General features: G+C 43.8%; 1 protein-coding gene across 4 annotated transcripts in view; it reads right to left on the minus strand.

The window, feature by feature from the left end:
• The window catches only part of NBEAL1 (neurobeachin like 1), a 155,157-nt gene that overhangs the window by 14,997 nt on the left and 126,596 nt on the right, over positions 1 to 13,564 (minus strand). For all 4 annotated transcript variants that reach the window (XM_048484982.1, XM_048484984.1, XM_048484983.1 and 1 more), the window contains 8 exons: positions 12,012 to 12,142; positions 11,502 to 11,611; positions 8,902 to 9,019; positions 7,814 to 7,911; positions 7,297 to 7,413; positions 5,507 to 5,596; positions 3,926 to 4,035; positions 1,847 to 2,019 (listed from right to left, as the gene is read on the minus strand). In XM_048484982.1, the coding sequence (XP_048340939.1) occupies positions 1,847 to 2,019; positions 3,926 to 4,035; positions 5,507 to 5,596; positions 7,297 to 7,413; positions 7,814 to 7,911; positions 8,902 to 9,019; positions 11,502 to 11,611; positions 12,012 to 12,142 (947 nt within the window). The remainder of the gene's footprint in view (positions 1 to 1,846; positions 2,020 to 3,925; positions 4,036 to 5,506; positions 5,597 to 7,296; positions 7,414 to 7,813; positions 7,912 to 8,901; positions 9,020 to 11,501; positions 11,612 to 12,011; positions 12,143 to 13,564) is intronic.

Below are 13,564 nucleotides of genomic sequence, written 5' to 3' on the forward strand. Positions count from 1 at the left end.
TTATTACATCCAGTTCTGAATGTTGCAAAGAGATTATGGACAATTAAATAATATGACAACGGATGAAGTTAACAAGGAAAATGATTTATATGAAAGAAAAATTATACTTTTGGTAATAAACCAGGTAGATGGCTGTCATATAAAATTAAGAAACAACAAGAAACTAGAATAATCAATAAAATAAAAACAGATTCCCGAACTGTAACAGATAAAACACAAATAAGTAATCTCATATATGGGTTCTATAAAAAACTATATGCAAAGGAAGATACATCTAAGGAGGAAATTGAGAAATATTTGAGAAATTGAGAAATAAAAATAATTAAATAAAGAAATCTACTAACTAAATAAAAGCAAATTGTATGCTAGTGGTCCACCACTTTTATATTATATAATGTAAAACAGTTCACTGCTAATCTACAAACATTTTAATTTTCTCTTTTTGCCCCAGCAACAAATAAAAACAAAGGTTAGTTCTCCACTAGCATACAATTTGCTTTTATTTAGTCAGTAGATTTCTTTAAAAATATATTTTTATTTGAATCAAATTTTTTAAGAATCACATCAATGATTATTCCATATTTTTGCCATCCACAAATACAACATTAGTACTACCTTTAAAGAAGAAAAAGAAAAGAAGAAACAAAAAAAATATTCCCCTCAAAGGGGAAAGGGGAGAGGGGAAAAAACCAAACAAAAGAGAGAAACTTCAGCTAAAAGAAACTACCTAGTCAATTTTTGTATAACATATTTATACTATTTTCTAATCCTGTATCTTATTAACACTCTAATTCAATAACCTCAATCTAATATTTTATTTTTACATTCCCTTTACTCTACATTTGTTAAATAAGCTTCAAATAATATTTATCTAACTGAGCTCAACTAATTTTCATAAATATTCCAATTTCCTTTGAAGGTCTCTTTGTCTTCTCTTAATTTCTCAGTCAATTTATCCGCTTCTGTGAGATCAAAAATCCTTGATTTTCATCCTGCCCTTCAAATGTATCGCAGGGCAGGTTACAACAATCTAAAAACGCTTCCCACATTACAATACAATACAATAGAAACAGCATCATATACAAATAAAACATTCCTAAAAACATGCTGAAAACAATTATGGTAACCAAAACTTTTTAAAAATCTGCCCTTCCCTAATCCTCCCAAGTGCAGGTGCAGGGCAAGTTCCAAAAATAGCCCAGTGGTCCAGGGTTAGATGCATTGATAAACTGGCCGTTGCTAGACAGAAACCTAGGATGTTTACCCATAACATAGTTTTGGGTGTGTGGTGTTGTGTGTATGTCTCTTTAAGAGAATAGTATACAAGGGTATATAAAGGGTGGGAGTGGATGCAGCTATTGGATGTGTTTGATGTTGCTTGATTGAGCATGAATAAAGAAGTTTGGGATTCAGCATGAATGTGTTACCGGACACACATACCCCAGTTTCCCCGAAAATAAGACCGTGTCTTATATTGATTTTTGCTCCCAAAGATGTGCTATGTCTTATTTTCAGGGGATGTCTTATTTTTCCTGTGTTCTGTTCGTCGGGCATGCTTCCAAACAAAAACTTTGCTCTGTCTTACTTTCGGGGGATGCTTTATATTTAGCACTTCAGCAAAACCTCTACTACGTCTTATTTTCAGGGGATGTCTTATTTTCGGGGAAACGGGGAAACAGGTGACTGGCACTGTGAATAAATCCCCAACGGTTTAAGCAGCATCAGGCCAGATAACAGAATGACCACGACACCAAAACTGTGATCAAATCATTTAGCAACAAGAAATAATGTTTCATACCCAATCACGGACTTCATTGAAGCATCCTCTTTACGTGACGCAACTTACCCATATGCCTGATATGCAGTGCGATCAATTTTCCCTTGGCAAGCGATGCCACTCTGATGCTATTGTCCCAATGTCCTCCGCTAAAAAGGAGCTTGGCATCATGGGACACAACGAAAAGCTTGGGCGTGATCTCCAGACCTGGTGCGAACGGCCCACTTATGGTTCGCTGCGTCCTACCAACATTAAGATCTGCATTATCCAATCGTTCAGAACGTTTAGCCTTGTTCACTGTATGACGCTTACAAGACACACCAGCATTTCAGAATTACTTAAGAAGAAGAAGATATTCTGAACACATTTAGGCAGTAAAGCTAAAATAGTCTCATGTTAAAATAAGAAAACATAATTGACACCTGCAGCCTGCTTTGCATGCATTGTCTTAGTAACAACAACCTGCCAAGTAGGCCAGCACCATCATCTCCACGGTAATTAAAAATGTCTGCTGTTATGAATGGTGTCAAGTGGAGCAACTTGGAAGTGGGGCTACCTTTACTATGCAGAGGCTGGCTGCTGGAGAGAAAACAAGACATGTGCCTGCTCTACTTTGCATACGCCCACCTCTACTTTGCATAGATCCACTTTGCATAGACCCACCTTTCTTTGCATAGACTTTGCACAGACCCACCTTTCTTCTTTACACTAAACATGAGCAAGACCATTTAATCTTCCATTTGATTACAGATGCAGGTCTGAAGGTGAGACGAAGTGCACTGTGACTCATGATAGCAAAAACGCTGCCAGAAATTTTGTTGCCCATTAAGAAGATGACAACTTTTTGGTTTATACCCTGCCTTTCTCTCCAGTAAGGAGTCTCAAAGCAGCTTACAAACTCCTTCCCACAACAAACATTCTGTGAGGTAGGTGGGGCTGAGAGATTTCGGAGAGAACTGCGACTAGTCCAAGCTTCTTGTGTAGGAGCAGGGAAACAAATCCATTTCACCAAATAAGTCTGCCACTCATGTGGAAAAGTGGGGAATCAAACACGGTTCTGTACATTAGGGTCCGCCACTCCTATCCACTACACCACGCTGGACTCTTGCTCTTTTCTACTGCTACAGGCAGATTAACACAGCTACCCATCATGATCTATCCACATATAGCAAGTCTGAGCTGAAATTTTAATTGGAGGTTTAAGAGCTTATAGGTTATTTTCTTAACCATGGTTGCACAATCTCTCAAAAATGTACTAACACTAGATCAGGGGTCTGCAACCTGCGGCTCTCCAGATGTTCATGGACTACAATTCCCATCAGCCCCTGCCAGCATGGCCAATTGGCACTAGATGTTCAATTACTTGTTTCTGAAGACTCACAGGAGATGTATTGCTAAAACCTTCAAAATTTGGTACCTTGCAACTAGAAAGTGCAAACTGCTTTCAAAGGGACCAGCACCTTTAAAGTGATGCTAGGAAGTAGTATGAAGTCCATGAAGCTGGTCCAAAATAAGCATAATATGCTCATGCAAACCCAGATCGGTTAAAAGATTAACCATTCATTGCATTTTGTACAAACGGAAGTGTTCTAAGTTGTCTTTAAGGGAAGCCCCACGTATACAGAATTACAGGAAAAATGGACCAGTATGGCCAAGTGAGCTGAGTTCTAAAACGAAGACAATTTCCTACTCAGATGTAAATTGTACAAAGCATTCCAAGCAACAGGGCTGACTGGCAATTCAGAAAGCAAGGTAGGCTCCAAGGAGAACCCCATAACTATCCACCACCTCCTGTCAAAGTCAATTTCACCCTGTCTAACAAAGAGGCATCTACTCCCCACAAAAGCACTAGCTTTCTGCATCAATGTAGCTCGGGTATGCTTGTTTTTCTTTCTGTGCCTCTTAAAGATGTCCATTGGTACACTCTCCGGGTACAAAGGAAAAGTGACCCATTTGCGTACACAGCTGCCAACTGAAGATAACCCTACACACCTGATGAAGTGGACTCTAGTCCACTTATGCCAGATTTAACCTAGGACAGATTTTTTTTTACCTCAGAAATTGATATTGATTCTCCAGGGTAATAAAGACAAACGACAACAGGGCAAACGACAAAACCCCCGCGCTTCTCTGTTTGTTTTCACCTACTTGGGATTTGTCACAGTTTGATCTCTGATGAAAGTGAAATAGTTGGAGATAGTCCTGTCGTAAGGTAGCCACCCATGGGTTCCAATAAGGCAATTCATACTTAGTGTTACCTGCAAAAAGAACATGCAGGATGTAAAAAGCAGCACACGGTTAAAATACCAACTTTGCTCATAGCCTCACTCTTTTCAGTCAGACCACCGAACAATATTTATTAGGAGAACAAGTCATCTCTCTTTGCTGTCCCTTCACCCACCCCCACCCTTTTAGTCATCTAGTCTGCAAGCCAGAAGTTAGGAAACTATTGGCCAGATCAATGGTCCCCAACATGGGGCCAATGGGTACCCGTGGTGGGATCCAAAAATTTTAGTAACAGGTTCCCATGGTGATGGGATTCAAACTGTGGCGTAGAGCCAATTGGGATAGGCGGGGCACAATAGGGCGTGGCCAGGCATTCCAGGGGCAGGGCATTCCTGGGTGGGGCTGTGGCCAGGACGCAGCCGCTGCGCCGGTCCTTGGGTGGGAAACGAATGCACGCAGGCGCAGGCTGCCATGAATGCTGGTGCACCTCCTGCTAGACTGCTTCAAGTTCTGTGCGCTACTGCTGAGAGGAGGCAAAAATCACGTGGCAAAATCACCAATTAGTAACCCCCTCTAGGGACACACAAATAATTAGTATCCTACTCTCGGGAACCTGTGAGAACCTGCTGGATCCCACCTCTGTATAGAACCCACCAAAACCTTTCCTAGCACCCACCAAGAGTTTTTAAAAAGTTTGCCCAGCAAGGCTTCCGGTTGGTCACTGGAGATCTGAGTGGCTCTGCAGATTGTCAAAAACATTGCTTTGGCAGCAGCTGCCAACACGTTACAAGGAACTTCATTGTGTGACTGAAGGTAAACTGTCATAGCCATCTTGTGACGACACCCACAATGCAGTGTTCCAATCCCAAAGATGGATAACGTTTCAGAAAGGCTGAGGACTCCTGGGCTAGATACAAAGAACTATCAGAGAAGTGAAGCTGGCAGAGCAGAATTTCCTTACCGCCTCCCTTCCCGCTGTAGCCCACCCCTTCAAATTACGCTATTAGAGATCTCTCAGGAGAAGTGGACAAAAGCCACCCTCGCCTCCTCCGCCAGCAGAGGGGCCACCACACCAGAGGAAATGCACCTTTGGTTCCAGTTCTATGCCTCATATTTTAGGTGCAGTGCTGATTTAATGCCAGGGAACGAATAAACACCATCTTACCAGGTGGTAATCACAAGGGTCCTAATCAAGGGCAAGTTTAGCTCAGTACATGTTAAGGTGTTCCACCCTGGATTCTTCCACTGTAATACAAGGCTCCAGGCATGAAGATCCCATCTGGATCTCTCTGACCCCTTCTGCACACGCAGAATAATGCACTTTCAATCCACTTTCAATGCACTTTGCAGCTGGATTGCACTGTGCGGAATAGCAAAATCCACTTGCAAACAATTGTGAAAGTGGATTGAAAGTGCATTAATTCTGCATGTGCGGAAGGGGCCTTAGTGATTTCATACACAACGGTTCTCCCAAATGTGAACGTTTTCTGATGTCCGACTCACCAAGTACTCTGGGCTTCCCTGAGACATGAAAGAACGAGACTGGTTTCTGGGGACCACAGCCTTCACAATGGGCACGTCATCACTGATTCCCTATGGAAAATGGGGAAATCCCTTTAGTTGGCAACAATAAGAAACCACACAGACATGTGCAAAGCTCATGAAAACAGATACAAATATGGCCTGTCTGGATAATCACCCGAACAGCAGATTCTACAAACCAATGTCACTTGTACTGGTATTTCTGATTCTTTATTTTTTTCTGTGATGCAACTTGAAAAAACATGGCTCAGAATTCTGAACCCTAAAAAGTCAGCTGACATCCAAACCAATCCATTCCCTTCGGCACTAATAAAACCCTGACATTGCAACCAGGAGCCTGCTCTGAAACAACCAAACCTCTATTCCAACATCATCTGCATCTATAATAGATCGGTCACTTATGAGCTTTGTTTTAGCGACTGCAATAGTAACACGTGCTAAAAAAACAGCGCGAGTCCCTTTCAAAAATAAAACTGCAGGATATTTTGCAACAATAAAAATGGATTCAAAACAACTCACTGCTGGGGACATGGATGAACTCTGGACGCTTTCGTGACAGTGAGTGAGCTTACGATCGCAACAATCCGTGCAGTAATACCATAGCCAGTGCTACTGCAAATGCAATCCTAGGCAATAATGAACTGTTGAGAAGATAAGATTTCCCCACTAGAGTTCCCTACATTGATCTGTGTGCCTGTTTGTCCACAAGAACACTATGATCCCAGGAATAATTCAGGCACTGGATGGTCCAGGGAGAGAAATGATGGCGGAGGGGAAGAACCAGTGAATCATAGAGTTGGAAGAGACCAGAACACCAACCCCCTGCCATGCAGGAATAGTCAGTCAAAGTACTCCTAACAGATGGCCAACCAGCCTGTTTAAAAACCTCCGAAGAAGGGGACTTGACCATACTCAGGGCCTTTCCCCACTGACAGAGTTGAACTGGATTCTACCTAGGTTCGCCTCAGTGAATCCCCACTGCCCCCGAGCTCAACATTGTTTTGTCTCAGCCCTGAACTGCGACATCCTTGTCGCAGTTATGAACTACACTTTTCTGCCGGAACAAGGTTGATACTGCTTCGAAGCTTCAAAGTGGGGAAGCATCGAAACGACACCTCATCCGTTCAACCAATCACGAGCCGCTTTTGTGCCATGCGCAGAACGGGAGAGTCGTGGTGGGCAGAAAGCGCATGTAACTGTAAACTGTAAAAAAAAAAAGAATGCTCCCATTTCCCACCGTAACACAAGCGCCAATCACGATCGAGGAGCGAAACAGGCACCAAGATGACCCAGCCCACTTAGCTCGGTTCCAGGGGGCCAACTCAGTTGCTGTAGGGACAGCCTGGAATCGCCCTCCACTGAAGGGAACCGAGTCAACCTTAGCTCCCTTCTGTAGTGGGGAAACCCCCCAGAAGTAGTGTGTTCCACTGTCAGCCCTGAAGTTCTTCTTCAGAAAGTTCTTCCTAATATTTAGGTGGAATCTCTTTTCCTGCACCTTGAATCCATTACTCCGTGTCCTAGTCTCTGAGGTAGCAGAAAACAAGCTTGCTCCATCAACATGACATCCCTTCAGATATTGAAACATGGCTATCGTGTCATCCCTTAACCTTCTCTTTTCCAGACTAAACACACCTAGCTCCCTAGGCTGCTGAGTGCTCCACAGGTGCTTTGTAGGACACAAGCCACTACCCCCAAGCTTGTTTAAAGGTGTGACATGTTTTTGATGAGGCTTGACCCCATCAGCTAGTTACCTCAATGAAGAAGGACTTCAGCTCAGGGAGATGCTGGAAGAGGTTAAGGGTGGAAGTGTCACTTCTGCTCTGCTTCTGGACCACTTCCTCGGCGGACAGTCTCGCAGGGTGAGGCTCCTGGGGCCAAATTGCAGCAGAAGATATGATTACGGACGAATATCTCCCTGGGCATAGCTCATTACATCAGAATTGGATTGTAAGCAGTTGCAGAGGTGGGCTGTGATGGCTCATGCAAGTTAGTCAAGCCACACATGTTTCCAGAGGAATACAGGGCAAGGTATGCATTCCCCCTCCCAAGAACACCCAGTTTCTAGCCAAATTCATTTCCAGCTGCACATGTTCCCTTGCTTTCTTCTCCATCTGCAGCAGAACTGGGAGCAATCCTAAGTCTTACTTGCTCTCCTACATATTCCGCCCACTGTACTTGAGAGGCAGGGCACAACTAAAAGCTCCCAGGATTACTAAAAGATCCCAGGATTACTAGAAGATCCCAGGATTCCATGGCTGCCAAAGTTACCTTCAGCAGCTGACAAGGTGTTTGGCCAAAGTTGTTAATCATTCCTTCTATGGCTTTTCGTTCTTTCTCATCAGTCAAGGCATCCAAATCCACAGCTCCTGAAACGATAGGAAAATGGCAAGAAAATCAGGGCACTCTTCAACACATCTCACAATTGAATTTAAGCAATGACTTGCCCCCCACTGGCATGATTACTGGAGCAACGCTTCTCTCGCCCGGCATGAGTCCAGGACACATCCCCCTTTCGTTCTTGAAGAATATTGTTTCAATATTCTACTGTGTCATACAGATGAGTTCTGGATCCATAGGAGATGAGAAACGAGTGCTTTAGTACTGTCAAGGACAGCACCTAATTGATGGAGGTGAATTCCTAACCTGTGACCATGGCTGTATAAACTACAGACGGTGATTGAGATGCAGCTGTGTCAATGTAACCGCTTTTAGATATATGTACTCTGCCTGTTCAATGAAACCACTGTGTTAATAGAACATTGTTTCCTTGATCTTCCTTTCATGAAGTTGCTGACCTTGGGGCACACTTAGGCTCTGAGATAACTCTTTCTCACATTCTTTGGGAAAACGGGATTGGTTATGGCTTCTTGCAAGCTGGGTGCTACATTACCTTTCCAATAAACACTACTGATCAACAATCCAGAAACTATTTATTGGTTCAAGGATCGAGACCAGAGGTGGGATCCAGCAGGTTCTCACAGGTTCCCGAGAGTAGGTTACTAATTATTTGTGTGTGCCGAGAGGGGGTTACTAATGGGTGATTTTACCACGTGATTTTTGCCTTAGTTACGCCCCTCCTCTCAACAGTATTGCGCAGAACTTGAAGCAGTCTTGCAGGAGGTGCACCAGCGTGCGTGGCAGCCTGCGCCTGCATGCATTCGTTTCCCGCCCAAGGACCGGCGCAGCGGCTGTGTCCTTGCCACAGCCCCCCAGGAATGCCCCGCCCCCAGAATGCCCAGCCACGCCCCTGTCATGCCCCGCCCATCCCCATTGGCACTATGCCACAGTTTGAATCCCACCACCATGGGAACCTGTTACTAACATTTTTGGATCCCACCACGAGACCTAACAAGTACCTTCATAAGTACAGTAGTAGAAGACATTGAGAGCCTCCACTGCAGCCGGCCCTCTCTGTTTGTAGCCAAAAATCAGATCTATCCACTTGTGAAGGTGAGAAGACACATATTCGGACTCCTAAAACAGAAAGGGAGGAAAATGTTTCAGCAAGTGATTTCTCCAATTGCCTCTTTTTTTAAAAAAACAACCCTGTTATGAAACAAAACCCTTCAAAGCCCTTAGCTATTTTCCTCAACCAGAGCCAGAGTATGTTTTGCTTTGGCTCCAACCTGGAAGTGCTCTCTGTCGAGCAGAACCTGAGCCCTGTGGGACCTTGTGCACTGCAAGACAAAGGCCAATTCCGCATGGTACAAATACACCAGGTTGATGAAGAGAAATATCCCAGTTTGGGCAGGAACTTCGCACGGCTCCCGTTCCTGAAGCGGGATTATCCTGCGATATTTCCCTCATCCCGGGTTTTTCAAAAACCACCAAAATGTCAATCTTTTTCAAAAATCCCGCATTGAACCCGATTCTGTGGGAACACCACAGGTGCCCAACTGCTTTATTTTCCCCACGCCGCTGCCTTTTCTCCCCGCCTCACATCATGTCAGTTTCATTTCTGCTGAGCCACTAAGCGACGTGGCAGCCCGCCCTTCCATAAATGTTCCCCAAACACGTTTTCTGCCCATAGCAGCGACCAAGTGCCATTTCGCCCAAGTGTGCACAGCAATGGATTCGCGACAATGGCCCCGTTTCATTTTCTTTACATATTCTGGGTGCTCGGAGCACCCTGCTAGGCAGATGCACGCCTTTGGTAAAATGTTATCTGGTATATCACAGGAGGGTGAGTGTCTCACGTGCTGTGGTTTTTTGCACACCTTTGAATGTGGATGGGGCAAAGTGCTCTGCCCGGTATTTGTCAGAAGTTTTTACTTTGTATAGCGCAACATGCTTGCTGGGTTGCTCACTGCACCAGCTCCTTTCCAAAGTTAGAGAAAGGGGTGGCGGTGTTTCTGCTTGGTTTTCCCGCAGTTGCTGTGGATCCGCCAATTGGAAGTGTTGTCTTTGTGTGTGTGTGGGAGGGGGGGTATCAGTCACTGAACGATCATTCAAGCTGTCCCCCAATAGGAACAGCCAATCAAAATGCAGCACACCAGGGATGGTCGAGCAGGCACTGCTATGTTTGTGTTGTCACTACGGCACAGATCCAGGTAGCCAAATCAGTCTTTTTGAGTCGGAAGAAAGTATTTTTTGCAACAGCATTAATTTGCTTCTCCAGCAATAATGTTGGGTCCAGTACAACCCTGAGGTTCTTAAGTCAACAAGGATCGGCTTGACCCCGTCAAAAATGAGAAGTATAATGTCCTTCAAGACCTCCATCTTGCCAGTGAACATTACTTCTGTCTTTCCAGGATTTAGTTTCAGCTTGTTTGCTCTTAGTCATTTAACCACAACAGTTTGGGACTTCTACTGCAGCACCAGGAGAATTGTGTGTGTAATGTTTACAACTCATCAATGCTCAACATTTAAAAAAAATAAGGTGTGCAGCAGCCTACATCTGACATCCCTGAGCTTTATCTTACCATTTGGACACTTCCTTGGTCTTTCAAGTGTTAAAAAAGTACCTAAGTGAATGCCTGCAGCCTGCCTGGGGGAAAATGTATGGATAGATGCACAGAATACTGACAAGGAAAATGAGGATATGAGTCAACTCTGGCTTCCAAAGTGTGAAGCCTGCCATGACAACAGGGGAACTCACACCCAAAAAGCATTCTCTAGAATGAAAAGCAGAAAATACAGCTCAGATACCAAGCGGCACTCATGCTTCGTATTGAGAGAAGCAGATATTTTTTAAAGGAAGAAAAGGGAGAATGGACTGTGTGCTTTAAGGTAAACCTGATTTACTCATGTTCAAGAAAGAGATGGTAGAAATGTATTGTTGAAGGCTTTCATGACCGGAATCACTGGGGTGCTGTGTAGTCTCTGGGCTGTATGGCCGTGTTCTAGCAGCATTCTCTCCTGATGTTTTGCCTGCATCTGTGACTGGCATCTTCAGAGGATCAGATCCGAAGATCTGAAGATCCTCTGAAGAGGATCTGATCCTCTGAAGATGCCAGCCACAGATGCAGGCGAAACGTCAGGAGAGAATGCTGCTAGAACACGGCCATACAGCCCGGAAACTACACAGCACCCCAGTTAGTAGAAAGATCAAATGGTAGAAAGGACTATTCCATGACCAATGGTAGGTAAAGGACCCCTTTTTTAGAATGCTCATCGATGTCTCAAACAACTCCCTGGAAGCAGGAAACCAGCACAGCAAGCAAAGAAAAAGCTTCTTTCCCATGGTGCTACGTTTCAAGCCCTTCTCAGTTAATTTATATCGTTTGCGCTGCGTACGATTCTTACAAACCAATAAATCCTCTACACCATGGGCACTGACTTGCACCTCCATAAATTTCCCCTCACAAAACTGGTAGCCAAGGCTGTTCAGTGGTAACTGAACCAATTCTGTCTTTGGTGGCACTTAGAGTTGAAGCTTGCTGGCAGCAGGTATGAAATATCTTTCTTTTTTTTTGCTTGCTTGCTTGCTTGCTTTTCCCAGAAGGCAATGACTCACCAAAGCCTTCCTGTGCTTATAAATGAAGTCCTCTGGCGACTGAGCCCATTTTGGGAGGAGAACATCACCCACCACTTCTTTTGAGATCTGGAGTTGACCCAAGTTAAAATCTAAAGGCAACAGAGATTCAACAATTATTAATACTATAAAACAATGGTGCGCTGATTAAAATGCACAGTTTTCCCAAGTCAGAGGACAAAAGGGTGGGTGGGTGAGAGGGTGAGAGGGAAAAAGACCACTTAGGAAAATATATGCTCTACTTCCGTGAAAAAATGTTTGGGGGAGGGGGGCAAAAATGACATTAGAACATGATTATTCAATTTAATGTAATTTTGGTTAGAGCAACCCCCTCTGTATTAGCTAAACTTGATTTTCTGTCTCTCATGAACCAAGGAATCAACACTTGAGCCAGGCATATCACGTCAACAGTATAATCAAGCTGTTTCCCCAGAGAAATACGGAAGGCAAAACCAACATTCTGACTAGCCCACTATCGATATGATCATTTACTGTTTTGATTCTCCAGGAACTCTGGGAAGTAGAAGAACTCCGGGATCAGTTCCTTGACATCATTTGGATTATCCATGAGGGCCTGCCAGGTAGCCGGAATGGAATGGAACTGCCGATCGGCACAGTCAAATCTAAGGGTCAGAACACACAACGATATATTTTGAGTAAACGCTTAGGGCAGGGATGTCCAATTCTGACGCTTCAGATACTCATGGACTACAATTCTCATCAGCCCCTGCTGGCCAGGGGCTGATGGGAATTTTAGTCCATGAACATCTGAAGCACCAAAGTTGAACACCTCTGGTTCAGGGCATTACAAACTGCAGGGGTGGAGGTGAGGGGGCTGCATAATGAATAACACAAACACCAAAACCTACCCTGAAATTCCATTTAAGGGGCCCAGTTGGCTGTGTACAGCTGTTGATCAATAGCCTGATCCTACAGTTCACTCTCCATTAAGACCTTCACCATTCACATCCATAGAAGTGATGCAATATGGTCCAAGAAATCAAATTAAAATATGCAGAAATGATTGACATGGGTAGATAATAAATGGATTTGTTTTTCACTGTTTGAGTTAACCCTCAATTCCCAACTAAATGGCACCATTCCTGTGATCCTGTAAGATATTTATGTTGTTTCTGGAGGCATTGCCTTGTAAAGAGACAGGGAGTCTTCTTTACAGCTCTATGCCCTTGCTTTATTTCCCTTGTTTTGCTTACAGCTGACTTCTATTTAAAATAATTTGTTTTGATTACAGTGGGTTAATAAAAGCCAGCTGGACTACTGCAGTGGATGCTGCATCCCAACAGACTCCTTTTAATTGGTTCTGCTAATCTTGATCAATAGACATTGGTCATATACAAATATACTGGTCTCTCTGTTACCACCTGACTGTGATGTCAGATTTTCTACAATTGCCTAAACTGTATTTTGATTCTTGGGGCATTGTTCTTGGTACAGACAATAAACCTCCTTTTTGTTTCCTTACTGAGGTGTCTTTATTTTCACCTGGACAAACAGATGAATACCCTAAAATATGCAATCAGGTCATCAGAGGGGCAAGCCATGTGCAAACCAAAGACAATTCCAGTAAACTTTTCATGGAAACCAATATTTGTATTAGGCACATACTTTGGGCTGACTCCTACAAACTACTAGTAGAAGGCACCCATGCAGCAGATCATTCTGCACCTTCTTCCTCCAAGACCTCCAAAAAGCTAGTGTTGGATGCTGTGGGCACACCATGACGCATAGGGTTGGGAAATACAGTATGGAGGGGGAATATTACAAAAATGCCCCTCCTCCCTCCTTCATGGATGAAAAGTTCATTGCCACCATGCAAGCAGGAGAGGTGAGCATCTCTTGACAGTAACAAAAGTGTAAAAAGATCCATTTTGACGAGCGCCATGTACTCCCGGTGCATTAGATTCAACTGGATGTGAAGGAAATCAATTAGTTTAGATGATAAAATTAAAGTTCTCCTCAGCTCTCAGAAATTATTGGAATTTAGGAGCAATACGCTTTCACTTTCACTACACCAGCATGGTGTA

This window comes from Sphaerodactylus townsendi, linkage group LG02 (assembly GCF_021028975.2).
Source record: "Sphaerodactylus townsendi isolate TG3544 linkage group LG02, MPM_Stown_v2.3, whole genome shotgun sequence".
Lineage (NCBI taxonomy): Eukaryota > Metazoa > Chordata > Lepidosauria > Squamata > Sphaerodactylidae > Sphaerodactylus > Sphaerodactylus townsendi.